The 24,620-nt window shown below is 45.8% G+C and overlaps 1 protein-coding gene across 1 annotated transcript; it reads left to right on the forward strand.

Moving 5' to 3' along the window:
- The first annotated feature begins 374 nt into the window (after positions 1-374).
- LOC121875448 (citron rho-interacting kinase-like) lies at positions 375-22,739 on the forward strand. The gene is made up of 7 exons (XM_042380006.1): positions 375-781; positions 3,080-3,292; positions 10,749-10,887; positions 15,388-15,514; positions 16,916-16,964; positions 17,856-18,035; positions 18,398-22,739. The coding sequence occupies exons 1-7, from the start codon at positions 375-377 to the stop codon at positions 20,673-20,675; spliced, it is 3,393 nt and encodes a 1,130-aa protein (XP_042235940.1). The 3' UTR covers positions 20,676-22,739.
- The last annotated feature ends 1,881 nt before the right edge of the window (positions 22,740-24,620 follow it).

The following is a 24,620-nucleotide window of genomic DNA, read 5'->3' on the forward strand; positions in this document are numbered from 1 at the left end:
CCCTTGAGTACGATGAACTAACTACTTAAGTGTGTAGCGTGTTGTATGTAAGTGTGTGGTAGGTGTGTGGTAGGTAAGTGTGTGGTAGGTGTGTGGTAGGTGTGTGGTAGGTAAGTGTGTAGTGTGGTTCTAGGCGAGTGTGTTACGTCACGGCTCAGTTGGTCAGATATTCAGGTTAGGTCACAGACTACCAGATTAATAATGGAGACCAGGTGAAGCTGTATCGAGACCAAGTGAAGCTGTATCGAGACCAAGTGAAGCTGTATCGAGACCAAGTGAAGCTGTATCGAGACCAAGTGAAGCTGTATCGAGACCAAGTGAAGCTGTATCGAGACCAAGTGAAGCTGTATCGAGACTGTATTAGCTGAAGCTGTATGAAGCTGAGACCAAGTGAAGCTGTATCGAGACCAAGTGAAGCTGTATCGAGACCAAGCTGTAAGCTGTATCTGTATCAAGACCAAGTGAAGCTGTATCGAGACCAAGTGAAGCTGTATCGAGACCAAGTGAAGCTGTATCGAGACTTAGTGAAGCTGTATCGAGACCAAGTGAAGCTGTATCGAGACCAAGTGAAGCTGTATCGAGACCAAGTGAAGCTGTATCGAGACCAAGTGAAGCTGTATCGAGACCAAGTGAAGCTGTATCGAGACCAAGTGAAGCTGTATCGAGAAGTGAAGCTGTATCGAGACCAAGTGAAGCTGTATCGAGACCAAGTGAAGCTGTATCGAGACCAAGTGAAGCTGTATCGAGACCAAGTGAAGCTGTATCGAGACCAAGTGAAGCTGTATCGAGACCAGAGACCGGAACAGGGTGTAAATAATAATATAATAATAATAAACGGTTTATTGAAAAGTTTGCAACCCAAGGCTGAAAATATACATTGGACATAAATGACTGTGTGTGTGTGTGTGTGTGTGTGTGTGTGTGTGTGTGTGTGTGTGTGTGTGTGTGACGTACTCCTAAAATACCAAAAAAATAATAAAAAAAATTCCAATTGGTATTATTTCTAAACGCCGAAAACACCAAGACCTCGGTGTGGTAGGAAGATGTAGTAGTAGTAGTAGGAGGAATGAGAACGACAAGAGAAGGGCATACGGGGAGAGAATTCAAAGCGTTGATCAGAGCAGCTTCACTCCTCTGGTGTTCACAACCTCTGGTGGGATGGGACCAAGTGCAAGATGCTTCTACGCCAGACTCGCGGAGGTGATCTCCGAACAGAAGCAACAGCCTGGATGAGATGTCGACTGTCATTCTCTCTCCTTAGGTCGGCTTTGCTCTGCCTCAAGGGAACGAGAGCATCGGCCCCAAAGCCGACAACAGTTGCAGATATTGACTATGAGGCAACAGTCACTAAATGCCGCATAGATCTGTGGCTCAACTAACTCAAAACAACTAGGGTAGCTACTTATGTATTAGGATATTTAATTTTATAATAGTAGTAATAGTAGTAGTAGTAGTAATTAAGTGTTCTTCGCCAGGTATAGTAGAGTCGTGTTACCTGAGAGTGATACTACCTACCTGGGCTGACGGTTCATATCTGCCTGCATCACACACACACACAGGGGGAGGGGGGCTACCTGGCATCAACAGCTGACCTTCCACCATGTTACAACCATAGATCAAGCGCTCACCTGAAGATTAACCCCACCAAGCTTATTTCACCTGAAGATTAACCCCACCAAGCTTATTTCACCTGAAGATTAACCCCACCAAGCTTATTTAACCTGAAGATTAACCATCCGAACTCTAACCTAACCAGACCGTAGGGGTGTATGTAGGTATGCAGGTGTATGTAGGGTGTGTAGGGTGTAAGGTGTAGCTGGGTGGGTGTAGGGAGGATGATTGATAGGGTGTCTGTGGCCCGTAGTATGTTGTAGAGTGAGGGTCGCAACATGGTCACAGTCCAGCCTTATCGACCTTATTTGGCGTGTGTTGACCATAGCTGTGTGTACTCTGGTTTAGACCTTCATTTCCTTCTTCCTCTCCTCCTCCTCTTCCTCTCCTCCTTCTCTTCCTCTCCTCCTCCTCTTCCTCTCCTCCTCCTCTTCCTCTCCTCCTCCTCTTTTTTCTCCTGCACATTCCCTAATTATATAACTTTTATCATCTGTTGACTGTGTATTATCTGCCTTATTATTGTTATTATTATTATTCTCTGTTGACTTTGTATTATCTGCCTTATTATTGTTATTATTATTATTGCTCTCTCTCTCTCTCTCTCTCTCTCTCTCTCTCTCTCTCTCTCTCTCTCTCTCTCTCTCTCTCTCTCTCTCTCTCTCTCTCTCTCACACAGTACTCGGTTCCTGTCCTAAGGGTCGGTGGTTCTCGCCCGGGACACAGACAGTTGACACAGGTGTTAGGAAAATGTTGGCCTCCTTGTACACCGAAGACTCAGTATGCCGTGTGCTGTATCCACACTGCCCCTAACCGGCCGCCGTGACGCTGGGACTAACTTCCATCCTAGTCGCTGAGGATGATGGCCATATGACGTCACACATGAGGGCGACATGAAACAGTGTTCTTATCTTAGAAAAAAAAAGTTAATTAAATTAGGTGAATATATCATACCTGACGTCACTGTTATAATGAACAGGAGAACAAACACCACCGAGACAGGTTTCAGTTGAGAGAAGATGACTGAAGAACACACATCCCGCCCCGCCCCGCCCCGCCAGGCCCTCTCTTATCTCACAAAACTGTCAGCTGACAGAACACTCACACCGCCCCCAGGTGTACAACCTCACCTGCCACCTGCTGCCACTAATTATTTTTTTAAGAAGTTTGTATCTATATATAATCCATTCCTCCCTTCCTCCTCTCCTTCCCTCCCTCCCTCCCTCCTCCCTCCTCCCTCCCTCCTCCTCCCTCCCTCCCTCCCTCCCTCCCTCCTCCCCTCCCTCCTCCTCCCCCTATAGCTTCTTAACGTGATCACAAAGGTCATTACTATACAGTGTGTGTCTAAGTATTATTCTATCTGTGATGTTCTCTCTAGCACTGTACTATACACCTTTATGTAATGTATACTGCTGTACTACTATAAGATGTACTACTATAAGATGTACTCAGATGTACTCCTCCACCACAGGGGACAGTTCGCCGTGGTCTACCACTGCCAACACAGAGTTACGGGGGAGGAATACGCCGCCAAGTTCTCCTCTCGCTTGCGTCTGGGAGCTGACTGTACCTCGGACATCCTTCACGAGGTGGCGGTGTGTGCCATGTTGAGGCCAGCCCACAGGACGATACAGCTACGAGACGTGTTCAGTACCGAGAGTGAACTGGTACTGGTCATGGAGTAGTGAGTACTATTGTTGTTGTTGTTGAGTACTAGTCATGGAGTAGTGAGTACCTCTTGTTGTTGAGTACTATTGTATTAGAATGTATAACTGCTCTATTATACAATTAAAATCATTTGTGTAGTTATGAAGTAGGTATTATGTTTACCTCTGAGGTGACGTGGATGGATGGGTGGAGGGAGGCAAGAAAGAGGAGAAAGATGAAGGGAGAGAGAAAGAGAGAGGAAGAAAGGAAAAAACACAAAGCTACAGGGTCAGTATACACACCAGGTGATCAATTAGTCAGGGTCAAAGGTCACCTCACCACAACTGATCACCTTTCATCGTGTGTGTGTGTGTGTGTGTGTGTGTGTGTGTGTGTGTGTGTGTGTGTGTGTGTGTGTGTGTGTGTGTGTGTGTGTGTGTGTGTGTACAGGTGACGACGTAGTGTTGATTGTAGTGCTCACCTGTGTCTCTCAGCTGCATACCTGTTGTTATGATCGTTCTTTAGCGCTACAGGGTGAAGGGTATCGACATTCTATCATTCCACAGTAGATAAATGATAGACTTAAGGAGTATAAATAACTTAGACACAACAGAAAGTGAAGGTATCTCGTGAGTCCTGAGGTGAATGTCTGTAAAACTCTCAAGGTTGTTTTGTTTAATAATATCAAGATAAAAATAAGAAATATCCGGGTGTATAAATGGTCAATGTGGTGAGTGTGTTGAGTACTCTGCCTTACCAAACAGCCAGGCATTAGTGTCGTAAAATTTGCTCTCTCGGTGGTAAAGAAATTAAGGAATGTGTGGCATGTTAAGCGGGGTAATGGCAGCAGCACCCTGCACCGTCCACCTCGCCTCGCCCTGCCTCGCCTTACCTCGCCCCTCCTTACCTCGCCTCGCCGCCCTGTGAACCCAAAGCTGTTGTGTTGGTCGTGTGCACCCTCCCTCCCCTTACCACAGCAGCTCTCCCCAATAAATCAAGGTAAATAACACACATTGTCCCCGAGTGAAGGTTCACAAGTGTAGATGACAGAGTCGAGGGCCTAGATGAAGGGGCGAGTGTGTGTGTTTGTGGTCCTTCCCCCCCGGCCGCTATCACCACCAACCACCACCAATTACTGTCTCCTGTTGCCTACTAGTTGACACACACACACACACACACACACACGGGGTCAACTCCCGCTGTCGTGTCTCCCAAACGTTCTTTAAGGTTCTTCTTTTATCACATTTCACGCATTTTATAAAGTGAGTTTATTGCTTTAGCTGTGCGTGCGTGCGTGCGTGTGTGTGTGTGTGTGTGTGTGTGTGTGTGTGTGTGTGTGTGTGTGTGTGTGTGTGTGTGTGTGTGTGTGTGTGTGTGTGTGTGTGTGTGTTACCCAGATCTTCCCACAGTTTAGTATACATAGACCGTCTCCCTGGTGCTCTTAACCCGAAGACTCGAAGACTTAACAAGAGATCAAAGTTGTTTTAGTGAGTTTGTTCATTAGTTAACGATATAGTTCACTAATTAACAGGTATTTCATTAATGTTTGGTTACTGGAGCAATATATTGATCAGTCTTCACTTTAAGATGACTTTTGTTCTTGTTATCTAAATCAGTGTTGTGACGAGGCTTTATCACCTGTAGTTATTGTTGTTGTTTTGTCGCTGTTTTTGTTGTTGTTGTTGTTGAGGTGATCAGCTGTCAGGAAGGAAGGGGTTGTACCGTCAGCGTCAACCTCTACATAAGACACTTGATGAGGCAGGTCATAAGGTCACTCAGTATAAGGTAAAGTCAATAGCCAAGATATATATTATGAATCTTACGCCCCCCTTACCTAGAGGTGAGTGTCAACAAACTACCATTGTCTTGCCTCCGGTTATCAGGTAACTACAACACCTGACTGAGGAAAAGATTGTGATCAGTGGTCCGTATATTTGAACACTATATTGACCCGAGTGAAGTGTGTGTGTGTGTGTGTGGAAAGGTAGATTAAGTCAGTAAGTGGATCAGTCAGTCAGTCAAGGTAAGCATCCATAGAGCTGACTGGAGGACACATGGACCTTGGTGCGGGATATTTAAATCTACGGGACCTGAACACCATGGTCCAGTTAATGGTCCAGGTAATGATGGTGGTCCAAGTATTGGTCCAAGTAATGGCCCAAACAGCCAAGCGGTCCATCAATGATCGTTTGGTTCAAGGGATAGACAAATCTAGACATTATCCCCTCATGCATTAGAGCCAAGATAGTTTACCCTCCATGTGTACTGCCCGACACACACAGGTTACTTGGTCACGGTGTAAGAGAGGCTCCTCCTCCTCCTCCTCTTCCTTCTTCTCTTCCTCCTCTTTCTTCTTCTCTTCCTCCCCCTCTCCCTTCTTCTCTTCCTCCTCCTCCTCTTCCCCCTCTCCTCCTCCTCCTCCTCCTCCTCCTCCTCCTCCTCCTCCTCCTCCTCCTCCTCCTCCTCCTCCTCCTCCTCCTCCTCCTCCTCCTCTTTTTCCTCCTCCTCCTCCTCCTGCTCTTCCTCCTTCCTCCTATTGGGTGATACGAAACGTCTTAACGTGTGTCTTTAGTAGTAGAGAACAAGGGTAGAGAGAGAGAGAGAGAGAGAGAGAGAGAGAGACAGGAGGGGACACACAGTGGCCTGGGGTCCTGGATTTATCAGGCAGTGTCGCGTCGCTGTCTTTACTTGGGAAGAACCACTACCTCTACCGCCACCTACCACCACTACCACCACACACCTTCCCACCATCACCCCCACCATCACCACCATCACCACCCACATCACCCCACCATCACCCCCACCATCACCACCCACCATCACCCTCACCCCCACCATCACCCCCACCATCACCCCCCCACCATCACCCCCCACCATCACCCCCCCACCATCACCCCCACCATCACCCCCACCATCACCCCCACCATCACCCCCCCACCATCACCCCCACCATCACCACCCACCATCACCCCCACCATCACCATCTACCCCCACCATCCCCCCACCATCCTCCACCCACCATCACCCCCCACCATCACCCCCCACCATCACCCCCACCATCACCCCCACCATCACCACCCACCATCACCCCCACCATCACCACCCACCATCACCCCACCATCACCCACCATACCCACCATCCTACCCACCATCACCACCCACCATCACCCCCACCATCACCCCCCCACCATCACCCCCCCACCATCACCACCCCAGGCCACAGATGCCAACAGCTCACCACCACCCCATTACCTGCCAGAGAGCCACTGTTGCCAAAGGAAGAACAATCACCAATTGGTCACACTGTTTGGATCTTCGTATACAAGGAGGTGAAAAATTCGCTAAAAATAACAAAATATTTATACTTCTGGATGCAAACAATTTATCTTTGTTTATTGTTAACGTATGAATGTATAACAACACTCAATAATCCTACAGCTATATTTTGTCATTAATGGTCTATGAACTATGGTTGGATAAAGGTGTGTTATCCATGTACCGATATCCAGGTATAATACAATATAAATTTATCCATATCTCTTACCTCACCTACCTACACCTCTCTCTCTCTCTCTCTCTCTCTCTCTCTCTCTCTCTCTCTCTCTCTCTCTCTCTCTCTCTCTCTCTCTCTCTCTCTCTCTCCGCCAAACGACTCCAGTTATATCCAGGAGTCTTACTACAGGTGTTCTCAGGACAGGTGAGCAATTAGGCAGGTAATGAGTTAAGTGGGTGTCGTGTTGCTCACCTGTACAACCCCTTCGTGTTAACTGTGTTGTGGTGGTAGTTGTTGATTGTGGGGTGGGAATTGGTGTGGTTGTTAAGTAATTGTGCTCAAAGGGATTAAGTCATCATAGTCGAAGGTTAGGTTAGGTTAGGTTAGGTTAGGAGAAACGAGGAAGGAAGGAGGGAGAAGAGACGGGAATAAGAAGGATGAAGGAAGATAGAAGGATGGGGGAGGAAGATATAAGATGGAAGGAAGGAAGATAGAATGAAGGAAGGAAGGAAGGAGGGAGGAAGGAAGGAAGGAAGGAAGGAAGGAAGATAGAAGGAAGGAAGGACAGAAGGAACAGACAGAGAGTGACAGTGATCGCCTTATCCTCTCTCTAATCTAATTAAATCAAGCGGTCGTGTTACCTGGCGGTGGTGTCAGGGTTTCAGCTCACCTGTGGCTGATACCTGTAATTAGGAGGCGTGTTACTCCCTCTGCCCGGTGTACCCCCCCCCCTCACCTGGCCTTCGTGTGAGGGGTGAGGGGGGTAGTGAAGGGTCAGGGAGAAGGGAGCAGGAGTGAGGGATTAGGGGTGAGGGAGGGGTGAGGGGGTGCAGGAGGAGGGGGAGAGGTTAGGGAGGAGGTAGAACACCTGCACTGGTCATCGCTAGAGGCCGGTAAACATATGTAACGGACCAACACCTGTGGCACTTAAACACCTGTGATGGCTCAACCTATGTGTCAGAGCAACACCTATGATCTAAGCTAACACCTGTGGCGATGAAACACCTATGTTTGATTAATACCTGTAGCCGGGCAACACCTGTAACCATTAAACACCTGTATTGGCTCACCTGTCGCTGTGAATCAACACCTGTAGTGGGGGACCTTATGTGGTAATCAGCACTTATGGTGGTGTGAGAGTTAACATGGGTGAGTGAAAGTGTTGGTGGCGGTACAAATGGAAAACAATTGGTTGTGTGTGTGTGTGTGTGTGTGTGTATGTGTGTGTGTGTGTGTGTGTGTGTTTGTGTGTGTGTGTGTGTGTGTGTGTGTGTGTGTGTGTGTGTGTGTGTGTGTGTGTGTGTGTGTGTGTGTGTATTTTCTTCATATATCTTCTATTCTCTACATTTATTCATTATTTCCTTATTTATTCCCTTCTGTCACCATCTTCCTCCTACACTGAAACGTCTTAAAAAAAACATCTGGAAGTGTAAACATCTTTGTCCAGGGCCGTTTACTCACACACACCTGACTCACACACACACTCACACACACACCTGACCTCTGTTATATAAAAGTATTGATAGTTTTAACCATATTATACTTTCATCGTTCATTTCTCACCTGTAAACATTACCTGTGTGTTAGTTTGTCTTTTTCGTAATTATTTCTGGCAGTGTTTATAAGAATGATTGCTGAGGCTGTTTACTGACCTGACCTGACCCTCTCTAACCCTCCCTTACACTTCCTGACACTGCGTGACACTTCCTGACACTGCCTGACACTCCTTAATACTCAATAATCCTCCTCTGCCCTCCCTGACACTCGCTGACACTCCCTGACACTCACTGACACTCGCTGACACTCCCTGACACTGCCTGACACTCGCTGACACTCCCTGACACTCACTGATACTCCCTGACACTCGCTGACACTCTCTGACACTCCCTGACGCTGCCTGACACTCGCTGACACTCCCAGACATTGCCTGACACTCAGTGACACTGCCTGACACTCGCTGACACTGCCTAACACTGCCTGACACTGTCTGACACTGCCTGACACTGTCTGACACTGCCTGACACTACCTGACACTCGCTGACACTGCCTGACACTGTCTGACACTGCCTGACACTGTCTGACACTGCCTGACACTACCTGACACTCGCTGACACTGCCTGACACTGTCTGACACTCGCTGACACTGCCTGACACTGCCTAACACTCGTTGACACCTTGTTTATCCCGTTACCACCACCCCGGCCAGCCATTGTGTTCACAACGCTGTCACCACTGTCACCCGTCCAGCCTCCCAGGTGAAGGTGACAGTCGTGGCCGCTGTAAGATGTGTGTGTGTGTGTGTGTGTGTCGAGGAGGACGTCTGGTTGTTGGAGTGGCGCTTGGACGTTATACTTGTCTTGTGGTCCCCCGGCCGTCACGACGTGAGGCGGGCAGCGTCGAGTGATGGTAAATTAATTGACACTTGAGAGAAGGTGAGAGCAGACCTCCCCGGCAGGTTATGGCAGCCTTGACGTGATGTGGTAAATAATATGGTGTACCTCGCTGGGTGACGAGGGAAAGTGTTGTGGCAGTTTATTTATCGTTGTAAACTTTATGAGGCTGATGTCACCGAGGGATATAGAGTTAGAGGAAGAACGACCATTATAAACACTTGTATGATGAAGGTTTTAAACTAAGCTGGTTAACACACCTGGCTGCTTCTGGTCAGGTGTGTGGTACCTTACATTACCTGTGTCAGGTGTGTGGTACCATACATTACCTGTGTCAGGTGTGTGGTACCTTACATTACCTGTGTCAGGTGTGTGGTATTTTACATTACCTGTATCAGGTGTGTAGTACCTTACATTACTTGTGTCAGGTGTGTGGTACCTTACATTACTTGTGTCAGGTGTGTGGTACCTTACATTACCTGTGTCAGGTGTGTGGTACCTTACATTACCTGTGTCAGGTGTGTGGTACCTTACACTACCTGTGTCAGATGTGTGGTACGTGTGTGTGGTTCTCCCGGTTGAGTTATTACCTTACCATGGACACTGTTACTGCGCTAACCTCCTTGGTGGTGAAGTCAGGGTGGATGGTGAGGTGAGGAGGGAGGAAGAGAAGAAGGGGAGGAGGAGGAGGTAAGGTGGGAAGAGAAGCAGGAGGAGGAGGAGGAGGTAGAGAAGGTGAGGAGGACACCATGGTATACAACAGGTGTATGAACACAGGTGACAGCGGCGCCCTTTGATAACACCATAAATATTTACACCACACAACCACTCTGCGTTTACCGCTCGCTAATGTTATATATAAATACATACATATGTTATAAAACAGTCGTATATTATATAATTAAATACATACCTATAGTGATAAATGGTTCAGGTAATATTAAAGGTGATAGTATTAATTAGAGTCTCTGTGTCGTGTTTATTATTAGTGAAGGCAGGTGTAAGGTGCAAAGTCTGGCTCCTGGTACATAAACTTGGCTACAGGTACACACTTATACTGAGGCCTGCGATACACTTATGCTACTCTCTCTCTCTCTCTCTCTCTCTCTCTCTCTCTCTCTCTCTCTCTCTCTCTCTCTCTCTCTCTCTCTCTCTCCACATTGTTACAAAAATAGTAAGACAAATACTTTTCTGAGGCCCATTTGAGTTGCAGGTTTGGTGAGTGTGTGGGAGTTGTAAGATTATAAGAGTGTTTAGTTGAATCATTCGTGTATATATTACAAAACAAAGACACACACACACACACACACACACGCACACATGGTCGTAACCTCAGTGGTAAAACGTTCAGGTCGAGACCCTTATTTAAGAGGTCAAGTCTCTCTCTCTCTCTCTCTCTCTCTCTCTTGGTAACTTTTCACTCACCTCAAACTTTAAGGAAATAATCAAATTAAACTTTCTTGATTTTGAAATATTTATTGTTGTTGTTCACTGGTCCTGTGGTGGTGGTGTGAGGTGACTTATTTATTGTACTGAAATTTTATATGTTATATTATGTTCTTTCCTACAAGACCTACACACAGTATTAACAGGTGTTCTCCTCCACACAGTGCGGCAGGGGGTGACCTACAGACCCTGCTGGACCAAGACATGGTACCGTATGAACGTGACGTCATCAGCTTCACGCGACAGCTCCTTGAGGGACTGGTGTTTATCCACGACCGTAACCTTGTTCATCTAGACATAAAGGTAAGTCTCATGTTCTTACCTGTAATTAGAACCAGGTGTTAGAGAGGCTGTTCTTACCTGTAATTAGAACCAGGTGTTAGAGAGGGCCTGTTCTTACCTGTAATTAGAACCAGGTGTTAGAGGGTCTTAATGAATGATATATTAACAGGTTTGGATGAGGAAGAACTTATAAATTGACCAGTTTGTTGTTATAGCTAATTGTAAATATAACAAATTAATTATGTAACTTGCACTGTGTCACTAGGAATTTGTTGTGTCTACAGTAGTGCATTAAGATAGAAAAAAATATATCAGTGAGCATGGATATAAATGTTAGTGTTTACTGAGGGCATTTGAGTATTAAATCCTGTGTTGACGATCTTAAGTCAACACAGAGGGATTCCAACACCACACAGACCTTCGACTTGATGCAAAAAATTACATAAAGTTTTCATGTTTATGGGTCGATACAAATGAGGTTTATGTCTTGGTTTAAAGGTGGAATTATTAATAACAAGCTGATTAAAAGGCCGCCAGAGGTGTAGGGGGGAGAGGTGAGGTGGTGTCGGGCGGACCTAGGAGTGATGGAAGGGCCTAGGAGTGACGGGAGGGTCCTAGGAGTAACGGGAGGGCCCTAGGAGTGACGGGGGGATCCTAGGAGTGATGGGAGGACCGTAAGAGTGACAAAAAGGAATTAGGATTGACGGAAGAGCATTAGGAGTGACGAGATGGTCCCAGGAGTGACGGTAGGGCCCTAGGAGTGACAGGAGGACCTGTCGTGAGGGGGATGGAGGAGAGAATGTACGCTCGCCAACAAGTCCTGTAAGGTGTCTGGATCTCTGGACTCGTGAAGAGGCAGTGAGGCGACAGGCCTTTTATTGACGAGTGTCTACGTGCCTCGCCATCACCCTCCTTCAGTATTGACACCCGCCGTACACACAGTCAGATCAACACCGGAGAGAAATCGTAAACATTGACACTCACACTCTGCTGGGGTGATACAGCTAATATATTGATGGCTGAGAAGGAGGTCTTTTAAAACATTATAGGAATTTAAATGTTGACTCTCTGAAGAATAAAATCTTTTAAAGTCATTGGAGATATTAAGATGAGTTTATGGCATTTAAATTTATATATGTCATGGGGATATATTAGTTATTTTAAGAAATCTGATTTGACTGTTAACTGGAAGAAAATTAATCCCAAACTCCACACTTGGTAAACAACTTGTCCTCTGATGCTGACATAAACATGGGGGTCAATAATATTTAGCGAAGGAAAGATACTGGAACAAACACCACAAGTAAAATCTTTTAAAACACGTTCATCTGAGGCACTTGAACGCCCTGGTCTGTGCTGATGAGTGAGTGAGGGAAGCGTGTAGTAATAGTTCTGGCACAAGCATTATGGTCGTTCATGTTACCAGCACAATTCTAACCAGAGATTGTTATGTTTTTGTTGTTTATTTTGTATTTGTCACAGGTTTACGCTCACCAGCTAGTAGGGGTCAGTATTCACCGCTCACCTGGACAGACAGCATACACCTTTAGATAATGAAGGCGATATAAACATACACCTTTGGATTTTAAGAGGATTCGACACCTGAGTTCATTTCTCCTGTTAAGAATCTCAGTTCCATTTGTCTTCGTTATATTGTCTTGTCTGGGTCTGTGTTACGGCTGTCTTCACTCTTAATCTTGTCTTCAACGCCTCCACCTGCTCCACTTGTCTCCTTCCTCTCCGTCTCTCTCGCCTCCACCTGCTCCACTTGTCTCCTCCCTCTCCGTCTCTCTCGCCTCTCCATTCCGCCACTCCTATCTGCCTCTCCCTTCCTTCTTTCATCCTATTCCCTCCACCTTTTCCTCTCTTTTCCTCCTCTCTTCCACCTCCCCCTCTTCTTCATTCTGCCTCTCTCCTCCGCCTCTCCCCTCCCCCTCTCCCCTCCGCCTCTCCCCTCCGCCTCTCCCCTTCGCCTCTCCCCTTCCATCACCGAGCCATAAGTCACCCAACACTCAACCTCGGCAGCACCACACGTAAACAACAGTCTCTCCCTCAACTGCCATTCACTATTTTCCTCGCTGAGTCCACCTAATTGAAAGCCCCGGCGATACAGAGAGCCCCCCCACCCCTCCTGTACATAAAGGCGACACTCACTTAACTCACTACTCGAACTATGGATCTTATGTGTACGTGGTGTGGTGTAGCTCCCCCTTCCCCCCTCCTTGCTTGGGTTAATTCAGGATAGCTTGAGTAAGTGAACTGTAGGAGCGAGACATCTGTTAGTGCTGGTTTCTTTAGCTGTGTTAGTATTGCATCACTAACTGTGGATTATGACTGGGACGGTTATACCTACGCCACACCACCAATGGGAAGTATCCGTTACACCTGTCGTTTTAGGGTAATTACCTCTCGTCTCAGGGTGCTTCTCCCCCGCAGGTAAAAGAGATAAAAATACGTCACCACTGGCCCCCGTGTTTACAGTAAGCTGGTCATTGACGGACCATCTCCACAGATCTTTCTCGTCTTAAAGTGACATAAAATTATACTCCCAGCGGCCAGTTACCCTCATTAATCTTCATTTACACGACACAGTGTTTTGTGGTGGGGAGACAGGTGAGTGGTGGGGAGACGGGTGGGGAGACAGGTGGGGAGACGGGTGGGGAGACGGGTGAGTGGTGGGGAGACGGGTGGGGAGACAGGTGAGTGGTGGGGAGACAAGTGGGAAGACAGAGACGGGTGGGGAGACAGGTGGGGAGACGGGTGAGTGGTGGGGAGACAGGTGGGGAGACAGGTGAGTGGTGGGGAGACAGGTGGGGAGACGACAGGTGGGGAGACAGGTGGGGAGACGGTGAGTGGTGGGGAGACAGGTGGGAGACGGGTGAGTGGTGGGGGAGACAGGTGAGTGGTGGGGAGACAGGTGGGGAGACGGGTGAGTGGTGGGGAGACAGGTGGGGAGACGGGTGAGTGGTGGGGAGACAGTGACCTTTGATGATAAACCCACACATAAACACAGGTCGGTAACTCAACCTGTATATATATATTCATTCTCAGGTTGCTACACTTACGATAAATAAACAGGACCATTTATATCAGTATAATTTAGAGGCTGATAACTCCCTCATAACCTCAGTTACTCTGCTGTTATCTTAACCGTGTGTGTGTGTGGTCAGCATGCTCGCCTCGCAAGCGAGTAGACCCGGGTTCGATCCCCGGGCAGGATGAAACTATGGGTAAGTTTTTTTTACGCCATTTGCCTCTGTCTACCCAGCAGTAATTGGGGACCCGGATGTTAATCGATTTACAGATCGTGTTCCGGGGTAATAGTTAGTCAGTGCAGTTGGCGAGTTGTCCGGTCTTCTCGGACTATTCCTTAACACTGGGTCATGCAACTCGTGTTATTGTTGTGTTGGCGACAGCTTCTACACCTTAAACAAATTCACACCGAGGTGGCCCTAGGGCCGGCCATCCTCGTTACATGAGGGGCAACCATTATTATTATTATGGTTGGGCAAGTCCCCCTCACACACCTTCCTCCCCTTCACTCCCCCACACACTTCTTCCTCCCAACACAGTGATGGTAGTGGTGATGGTGGTGTGTAGAAGTGTCCCCCCTTTTCATTCTTCTCCTCCTCCTCTTCCTTCTTCTCGTCCTGTTCCTCTTCTTCTTCTTCCTTCTCCTCATCATCAACATCCTCTCCTTCCTCCTCCCACACCTCGTCCTCCACCACCTGGGACTCACCTCTGCACCAGCTGCCTCACACGGCCACCTCAGCACCACCTGTCAACCCCGCGCTGATTTACAAGAGCTTTAAAACCTCTTCTGGGGAACTGATCTGTTGGCCAAGACTGTATCTCTCCCTGTCAGACACTCAGACAGTCTTTCTTGAGTGGTATACCAGTCTTTGTTCTCCTGACTGTCTTCTGATACTTCACCTAAATCTCACCTTTAAGTACCTGAACCATACTTACCATACTACCATACCTAACATCACAACAGAACCTGAAAATTAGTTCTCCACACACACACACACACACACACACACACACACACACACACACACACACACACACCAAGTCCTTCATTCTCCTCCTACGTCTCCGCCAGTCTCCCTCCCCTTGAAGACAGACACACCTGGAGGATGAACAATCGTCCTTACTCGAGGTGGAGATGGACCTTGGCCACTGGAGTCTCTAATGAGTGTCTGCTGGTGACTAGACAACCCACCAGAGTTAGAATAATGAAGACTTTATTTTTTATGGACGTAATTTGTGGAGAAATAATGTGATTAAAGAATTATAGAGAAATCTCCAGAATATTACATCAAAATATTTACATAATATCATCGACCACCAGACATCTTGGCGCCAAAGTATTGTTTTGGGTCGCTTGTACTGATAAACTTAATGACATGACAGAAAACGGGGAACTATTTCGGGAGAACTTCGTTATTAGAACCTGAGGGTGATGTTAGTAGCTTCACCAACACTCCCTCTCCAACACTCCCTCTCCTTCTCCAACAGCCACAGAACTTGGTGTTAATGGGAGAGTTTCCGGACTGCGCCGTCAAGTTGTGTGACTTTGAGATCTCCAGAGTGTTGACGCCTGGTAGGGAGGTGCGTGAGATACTGGGCACCCCGGACTATGTTGGTTAGTGGCTCTACCTTGTTTATATACCTGTGTGTGTATACCTGTATGTATATTTTGTTTATACACCTGTGTGTAAGTGTGTGTGTATGATTTTCAAGTCTATGTATTAGTCGATTATTTCCAGGCTGTATGAGTACGTATAGTGTATAGATTTAAGATTCGAGTGTGTATGATTATCTGGTTAGGATGTGTATGGGTGTGTATAATGTTATAAGTCTCTCTCTCTCTCTCTCTCTCTCTCTCTCTCTCTCTCTCTCTCTCTCTCTCTCTCTCTCTCTCTCTCTCTCATAACTAATCACCCCTTGGAGTCTACCCACAGCCCGTCTACCCACACTAGCCAGGACCGACCCATTATGCCGTGGCTGAGTGGTTATAGGACTGACCCACCAGGTGACCCCAAGCGTCCCTGGTTCATATCACCACTGAGGACGCCTTAACTGATTACATACTTGAGTTAATATCAGTGGTGTTGATTCTCCTCCACAGCTGGCTTAGTGTAAAAAACCCAGCTGGCTTAGTGTAAACAAACCCAGCTGGCTTAGTGTTAACAAACCCAGTTGGCTTATATTAACAAAGTACATATGTAATTAGTTTTTTCTCTTAAATTTCTGTTAAATTCTATATTTTTTTTCGATTATAGAGACGACTGATATATAATTTAAATGACTCTGTTTCTCTCAATAGCTCTGGTAATATTCCGTCAGATATATATATTATCTTTTAAGTTGCCGGATGATATATTACCTATTTTACATTATAGTAGAGGATAGATATATTGTGTTTTAATATGGCTCCTGTGTCTATTAGCGTTAGGTTAGGTTAGTTTAGGTCAGAGATGAGATTTCTCTATTAAATTATCCATTAGATATTTAATCGATCCAGTAATGGGGAAGGGGTATTTAAATCATCCAGGTAATGGGGAAGGGGTATTTAAATCGTCCAGGTAATGGGGAAGGGGTAATTAAATCATCCAGGTAATGGGGAGGGGTAATTAAATAGTTCTGTTTGAAAATAAATTGGTTGTGTTATATGGAAAGGTATTCTGAAACACCTTAATCATGTTTACCTTCGATAATAAGTTTACCTTTACGATGTGACAGGAAACAGCACACCCAGGTGATAGTGACTCATATTTGGGTCCAGGTTATATTTGAGGCTTTAATAACCTCGTAAACGTGAACCTGTTTTTACCTGTACAGACAAATGTGTAGGGAAAATATTATGTTGAGACGTGTGAGCTGTTTATGTGGTGTGGGCTGTGGTCACCAACCCTCAGAACAGGAGGAAGGCACCTTCGGCTGGGTGATTTATTCTTTGTGGGCTGTGGTCGCCAACCCTCAGAACAGGACGCTAGTTAACCATTAAGTGACCGACTAACTAACACTCTCCTGCCTCCCACAGCCCCTGAGATCCTCCTCTATGAGCCGATCACCAAGAAGACTGACATGTGGTAAGTGTCAGGTAGATACTAATTAGCCCTTTAACTAAACCACCTTTATTAATCTACAGGAGTATCTTAATGTTAGGACAAGGTTGGGTTGGGTTGGGTTAGGTTAGGTTAGGTTAGGTTAGGTTAGGTCGGCCTTAAATACCGATCAGCCAAACGTTACAAATGCCACAAAATATCGGCCAAAGGTCAGGGGTCAATATGTTTATAAATGAGAAATCTAGGTCACAGGAGATGGCTTTGGGTGACCTTATTATCAACAGGTCTAAGGTCAGGGGTCAGTAATATCAATGGAATAATATTTTGGACATAGTATTATCTTGGTGACCTTATTTTCAACAGGTCACAGGTCAGTAATATAACTGAAAGTAGTAATAAGGTCACACTAGTATTTTTGGAACTCCTATTATTAGAGGTCAGAGGTCAAAGGTTGTGTTTACTAGCTCAAAATCTTCACTCGAAAAAAAAGAAACACTCTAGTGACCTCATTATCTAAGGTCAAAGGTTCATAGATGTTATATGTTCAGTACGTGTATATAACAATTTCACAAGTTTACCCATTCATTTTTTCTTGCAAATCAGTTTTATTTTTGTATATTACCAAGATTATTTGGTTACTGGAGGAAGTGGGACGCCAGGTTACGTTAGATTAGTTTTGGTTAGGTTAGGTTAGGTTAATCTTTAAATGAATTATGCTAGGGTAGAGATTCTTCAGGTGTGTGTGTGTGTGTGTGTGTGTGTGTGTGTGTGTGTGTGTGTTATGATATACTCTTTGATAATATACTTGGTTATATCTCTTATATATGTTATCACCTGTTATCTTAGAAGGTAAACTGTTGCTTTCTCTCTCCTGCTATCATAAGACACCCAACTAAGTCATATCCTCCCCCACAGGTCTCTGGGAGTGCTGACCTACGTGCTCCTGACGGGGTTCTTACCGTTCGGGGGCGACACAGACCAAGAGACGTTCCTGGAGATCTCGCGGGGGGAGCTTGACTTCCCCGAGGAGCTCTTTGAAGACATCTCTGCTGAGGCCATTGACTTCATCAAACGCCTACTAGTGAGGCAGCCAGAGTGGGTGTTGATGCCTCGTGCCTTCTGGTGGCCTGTTTAGCCTCACAGCACTGGCATGAGCTCTTGTGCTGTCATCCTCACACACACACACACACACACACACACACATTTTTTGTATTGTTACTATACTGAAATTCCCTGTTGAATAACTTTTCTTCCCCTTGTTATTATAAACCATATTTGTATCACTTATTTCACCTGTATGTTACTTATCAATCAGGTGACCCATTCCTTAATTATATAACTTTCATCATCTCTGTTGACAATGTTTTCAACCCTTTGGCTACCAGGTTCATGTATTTATGGTCATAGTGACTGAAAATTAACTTGTTTCTAACTACAGTTCCGTTTTCTTCCACCAGACGTCGCATGAGCGTACGGGAGTGCCTCGACCATCCCTGGATGAAGAAAGAGATGGATAGACCGACACGACCCACGACTCTTCCTATCACCCCTGTGTCAACACCAGCACCTCCCATCACGCCTACACCCATCACGCCGGGTTCCATCATGGCGCCCTCGGAGATCACATCACCAACCATGGACATTGGTCTTCCGCCCTTCCATCCCAACACCCCAATCAAGCAAGCACCTCCTTTCCCAGATCCCAGCTCGACCGTCACCTCACCTGTCACCTTCATGCCCCCTGTGGCCCCATCATCTCTACAGCGTCAGGAGTCCAGGACAGCATCAAGACCTAACCTTGACCGCCTCAGGAGTATGTCTAAGTCACGAGAGGTGTTGTCAGAGAGAATCCAGATGTCCAACTTGAAGAAAACAATATCTAAATCCCGAGAAAGACTTTTCGATGCAAAACTTGGACTTTCAAAATCCCATGAGAGGTTGATGGGTCTTCGGTCATTCTCACAGTCCGTAGAAGCTCTCTCAGCTCTCTCACAACTCAGTCAAGTTAACTCAAGATATCAGAGCTGCAATAATATCTTCGTCCCGATGCTCACCCCCAGTGATGACAAGGACAATGACATAACTTGCAGAATGTACAAAAGTTTAGCTGCCATTGACCAGATTGATGGAATCGATTACTCACGCAAACTTGGCTATTTCGAATCAAGATTCTCCAAGGACGACGAGGATTACAATGATCTCGTCACTAGACACAACACCAACATGAACAGCGTCATAACCTCACAGGACGCCCCAAAGACTGGAAGGTGTGGAGACATGGCAAATGAGGCACGTCTTAGAGGTGGTGGTCGAGGTGGTCGGGGTGGCGACATCTGTGACAAGCGCTGTCCACGTCACAATCACAGACAATCTGAGGCACAGCTAACTCAGAAAATCCCTAAAGTTAACAGAGCAGAACGTATGAAGCGAGAAGCACAAAGACGGCGCAAAGAGAGAAAAGAGAGAGAGAAAGAAGAGAGAGAGAAACAGAAAGGGAACTTGGTCAGTGATCCAGAAGTTGTGTCGAGAACAACCAACAGAACAACACAGGAGAAAACCACTGAAGGTGCGTCGTCTCCAAGTGGCCGTCGACGATCAGTATCACACGTTGAGCAACGCCTGGCTGAGCGACACGAACGCCAGCAAGAGCGACTGGAGAAACAGGAGAAAGGAGAGAGAAGAAACAGTCTGAGTAACAGAAGACGTAGTTCCGTAGACCTTGACAGAAGTCCAGTTAGTGAGAGGTTAAGACTTGGTAAGAACAATAACAGTGCGGGCTCGTCGCTAGAGAGACCTCGTAGTACAACACCAACTGGGAAGCACAAAACTAAGAAACATTCCAGTGGAGGAAGTGACGTCTCCCAGGCGTCCTCCCTGGAAAGCGTCGACGGAAACCTGGATAGTCCACGAACCCCCACCAGGCCCAAGAGGCCCACCTCACTAGACCTCCCCGAAATCAAGATCTTTACCGATAACACGAAGGCAGTACCTCCCAGTGGTGACGTCAACGACAACATTGTTAAACAGGAGACTCGTGGAGACATCGATGAGGCGTATGTGTCGCTAGACGATACAAGCATATACAACAGAAGCCGAATTATGGAGAGTAATGTGTCAAGTGAGTCAGGCAGCACCATAACTGAGTCAAAACAAGAACAACAAACACAGGTAATCTCTGAGCCAACTGTAGATAAGAAAGATGAGGATGAGTCTGAGAACAGAAATTTACAGACTGCATCAGAACAAGGCCTCGGAGGCTCCGGGGATCTAACCATCATAGACGAAGAGGACGATGGTCACGGCAAGAGAAAGTGTTTACCTTCATACGTAAGATCCATCTCTGCCAACAGTGACATTGGCAGTATGGTGAGTGAAGGCAGCGAGGGTTCCTTAGACCGGGATAACTGTGGTTCTTGCAGTCCGAGCACAGACACAGACTTGTCGCCAGAGTGGAAAGGTCGCGGCCGATCTATGAGCATTCAGTCTGGTGGGTCAACAGGGTCCTTACAGCACAAGGGGAGGTCTAGGTCGAACTCCGTCCACCTCGAGCCCACAGGCAACAACCGAGCCAGACCGTGGGGAGGGGTGTGTGACGGGGCAGTGGCCAGAGCCTTAGGGAAGTTCAACATCAGAAGTGACGACAAGACTCCGGTGGGTAAACCTATCCCTTGTAGACGTATGTCAACCCCACCGTTGTCCCCGTCAGCCGAGGATGACTCTGCCTTCCTCGAGTAACACACATCCCTTCTTCATCATTAATTATTCCCTTCAACACCTTCACTTCTTTCCCACTTTCTCCAGGAACTCACTAGTCCCTCAAGTGCCCACCAAATATTAAGAAAACGATGTTGTATAACCTTGTTCATAAACGTTGATAAGAATGTTGTCCTGTGCGATGGTGCTGGGTAACTGTAAATAAATAGAGATAAAAGTATATTTTTCAAATCCAGTAGTGATCCCAAGGCATTAACTTGATCAGCACAGTACACGTCATCTAGACAGAAATATTCTTTTTCTTCATCTTCTGCATTACCAAAGCTAATAAATCTTGATTGTGTTTTGCATCTTTTGTCGGGGCCAATGTGCTAGTCAACCGCTTGCCTCAGTCATCATGATGAAGCTGGGTTATCAAGGCCAGTTTCACTTAAAGGTTATCTTTCTTCAGTTCTTCACCGTCAGCCTTACCAGAGCGTCAAGGCTGTACGAGGCTGACACCTTCCCCAGGCTTCTGTGGCTCACCACCACACAAGTTGCGGCCAGTGCTGACGCCAGCAACCCGCAGCTGTGACCTCAAAGTACTACAAAAATTTTATTTGTCTTACTTTGGCGGTGACGACCCGTTATGTATTTGTGAGACACTCTTGGTGGAAATCAACCTAATATAATACTTCTTTGTATCATTAATTCAAAACTTTTCCTCAATTTAGATCTTAAAAAATTAAAAGGGGAATGCAGTGGCAACTGAGTCAATAAATATGAGTAACTTTTAATGACTTTTAGTGTCAAGAATCAGTTCGAAACTTTAGCTTGCAACGTAGCATTTAACTAATGAGGCTTTTTGATCTACATGTTAACTCAAGTGTCTGTGTTTTTTATCATGTTGTTCGTGGCAGAGGTACAGCTGACGCGGTGCTTGTCATAAAACGGGTATTATTATTCTCAACTACCATACAGGTGCTATGCCCATCCCCCACTTCCCTCCGTAAGGACCCACCAGACCCAGAACTGACCCACCAGACCCAGAACTGACCCACCAGACCCAGAACCAACCCACCTGACTGACTTTCCAAGGCGCAAAACGACGTGACCCCAGGCCCCTCATGACGTGAGCTTCCAGGGGCCTGACATGACCTGAGTTCTCAAGGCCCTACACAGCCCAAGTCTTCCCCAAAAGATCATCCTTGTGTGGCCCGACACACACACATCGCACTCTCTCTCTCTCTCCTGCCACAGTGAGATCTGTTCACTACCACACCCTGCAACCAGAAGAGAAGACCTGAGGCCTTACATAAGCCTCTGGTTGGCTGAGACTCCTGATAATGCTCTCAAGGTTCACCAATTAACTTCGAAATCACCGTTCAAAACACCCTGAAGAGCGTACGGGCAAGAAGGGTATGAAAGACCATCTGATGACTCGCCAGACAATCACTGTGTTGCGTAGTATGGAACAACCACCACAAGCCAACCAGAGTCTCAGGCCAGCAACTAGAGGTGTCCTCGTCGACACAAAAGGAGAAGACAGTGTAATAATAATGTGGACAGATGTGGCCAAGGGAGGGACTCTCTGAAGCTGTGTTAAGCCCTTATTGGACGTGTTATTGTTAAGAATGACACTGCTTGTTTAAGCTTAGATTTGTGAATGTTAAAAGTATCAAGTCAGATGTCATAAATATGTTAGAAATTTGATAAGAATTTTGAAATTATTAGTTATATATGATAAGAAATTTAAATTATCAGATTATTGTGTTAAAGCAGATAAAAGTATTAATTAAATATGTTAAAGTTGTTAGAATTATCACCTTAATGTGACGAGTTAAAATCATCAATTTGATATGACAGTAAAGTTAAAATCATCAAATTAACTATGACACGACAGTTATAATCATCAATGAATTAGAACTCACAGGTAAATGAGTCACACAGGTGATTATAGCGAGGCGGAGACAATTAAGACTTCCACCAGGTAATTTTCCCTCCAGGTTACTTGACGTGTGACGGGCGCACTCCACATGTTGCCAAGTGCAGTAGCTTATTGTAACTCTACACCAGGTATATCGAACCAATAAATCTTTATGATGAGTTCTGTGTCTTAACCTTGGGGCTGTGATGTGTGTTTAAATATTGCTCTGTTTTATAACCTAACCTAACCTGACGTAACTTAACAAAACCCAACATTTTAAACCCTAGTATGCTGTGTCGTATGTGCTGTCATTTTTCGTATAAAGAGAATAATATAGGTAGAATAATATTTAGTTAAAATATAATAATTACAGTAATGAAAACAATATAAAGTAAATAAAATATAGTTTGACTACATTACAAAGATACATATTACATACAAGATTGAAATGAATATAACTTATAAGTAATTATTGTATACCAGTACTGCATCAACATTAACAGTTTGGAAGATGAGAAGGGAGACAGAATGTAAATAAACCGAAGATAAAAAAAAGGACTGGACAGCAAAAGAACATTCCCGTACTGCTCTAGGCTCCTCAAGACGTGAAGCCAATGTTTCCGGCCGAGAATGGAGTAGTGGGAGAGCTACAGAGTTAGAGTTACAACCTGGAGGATCGACTGGCAGAGTTAACTGGGAGATATAATATTTTAATACTTTTGTGTATTCTGCCCCAGGTTCTTTGTTCCCCTGTGCCTGTACCGTTTAAAGAAATACAGAAATCGTATATAACTATATTTCACGTATGAACTTTAAAGATGTTAAAACTAAGTGTTTGGTTGTGGACTAGTTTAGTGTCGTAACAGCGGGGTCGTTTACAAAGTTTCGAATTTCGTGGTTAATCTTCGTTAATAATTAATTACATTTTAGCTAATGATGGCCATAAATAATTTGAAAAACTGAACGAGACTGTAAATGACGACAAATTGTGAATTGGTGCTCTTTCTGCCATCCAGTTGATAAATAGAAACGTATGTGATTTTCATTTGAATCAGTAAAGCGAACCAATGAATTAGGGAATCGAAGCACCTCAAAGGAAGGGCCAAGGTGTTCGACTGCCACACTGAGTCGCCAGTGATCATTAAGGTTTGGTGGTGGTAACGTGTGTGTGTGGTGATACAGTATTTGATGACTATTTCCGGGTTTTACGTTCGCTTTTTGTGGATTACCTCATGTTCGTGGCGCCGTAAGGGCTTCCAGGACTCTCCGTTGTGATTATTAGCAGCTGAGTGCAGGTATGTTGATTAAAAAGTTGTGTTGTACTGTGGGGTCGAGGGAGGGGAGGCGGTGGTGTCTGCTTTCCTCACTGTCTACAGGAATTGTGAATGTGATGGCTCGGACAGATAATACTGCAATTAACCAAAGTTAGCATGTAGACGTATAAATAAAATCCTAGAATTAGTAACGTTTCATTGTTGTTAGTAACACGGGAAAAGATTGTACACATAGGAGGATGACAGTGGTTAGAGAAAGATTATTTATAAGGTGGTTGGAGAGTCCTGCCAGGCTCTCTCATTTTTTTTACTTTTACTTTTATCCTCTCCGCCACTGATCGGCTTGTTAGCCGCTTGGGCGATCGGTCACGTCTCTGTCACGCACTGTTGGCAAGTACTGGGCATGCACCGGCTCCTGAATGTACCTGAACCCGCTCCAGTGTTGGTCAAGTCTTGTCTTGAAAGAGCTCACACAACGCTCTCTGGTAGATTGTTCCAAGAGTTTACAACCCTCACTCCGAAAAAAGTTTGCCCTCACGGTTTTCTGGACTTGCGGCTTCTTCAATCTTGAGCTGTGACCCCTTGTGGGGCGAGCGTCCGCCAGCTCCAAGTAAGGACACTCAACTGAGTAGTGCCCCTTGAGATGCTTATACACCTCAACTAGGTCCCCCCTTGCCCGTCCGTAGTATAAACTAGGCAAGTTCAGGCGCTCCAATCTCTCAGGGTGGTTGAGGTGCCGAAGTGCATATCTCGGGGACCAGATGGGGTGACAGTACTCCAGATGGG

Source organism: Homarus americanus, unplaced genomic scaffold (assembly GCF_018991925.1).
Source record: "Homarus americanus isolate GMGI-L3 unplaced genomic scaffold, GMGI_Hamer_2.0 scaffold20322, whole genome shotgun sequence".
NCBI classification, from domain to species: domain Eukaryota; kingdom Metazoa; phylum Arthropoda; class Malacostraca; order Decapoda; family Nephropidae; genus Homarus; species Homarus americanus.

What these genes read in the sequence shown, in the direction of transcription:
- LOC121875448 (XM_042380006.1), top strand. Translation starts at nt 375, where the DNA reads ATGAAGCTGAGACCAAGTGAAGCTGTATCGAGACCAAGTGAAGCTGTA. An exon ending in GGGCACCCCGGACTATGTTG is followed by an intron (nt 15,515 to 16,915) that starts GTTAGTGGCTCT and finishes TGCCTCCCACAG; the next exon opens with CCCCTGAGATCCTCCTCTAT. An exon ending in ACCAAGAAGACTGACATGTG is followed by an intron (nt 16,965 to 17,855) that starts GTAAGTGTCAGG and finishes CCTCCCCCACAG; the next exon opens with GTCTCTGGGAGTGCTGACCT.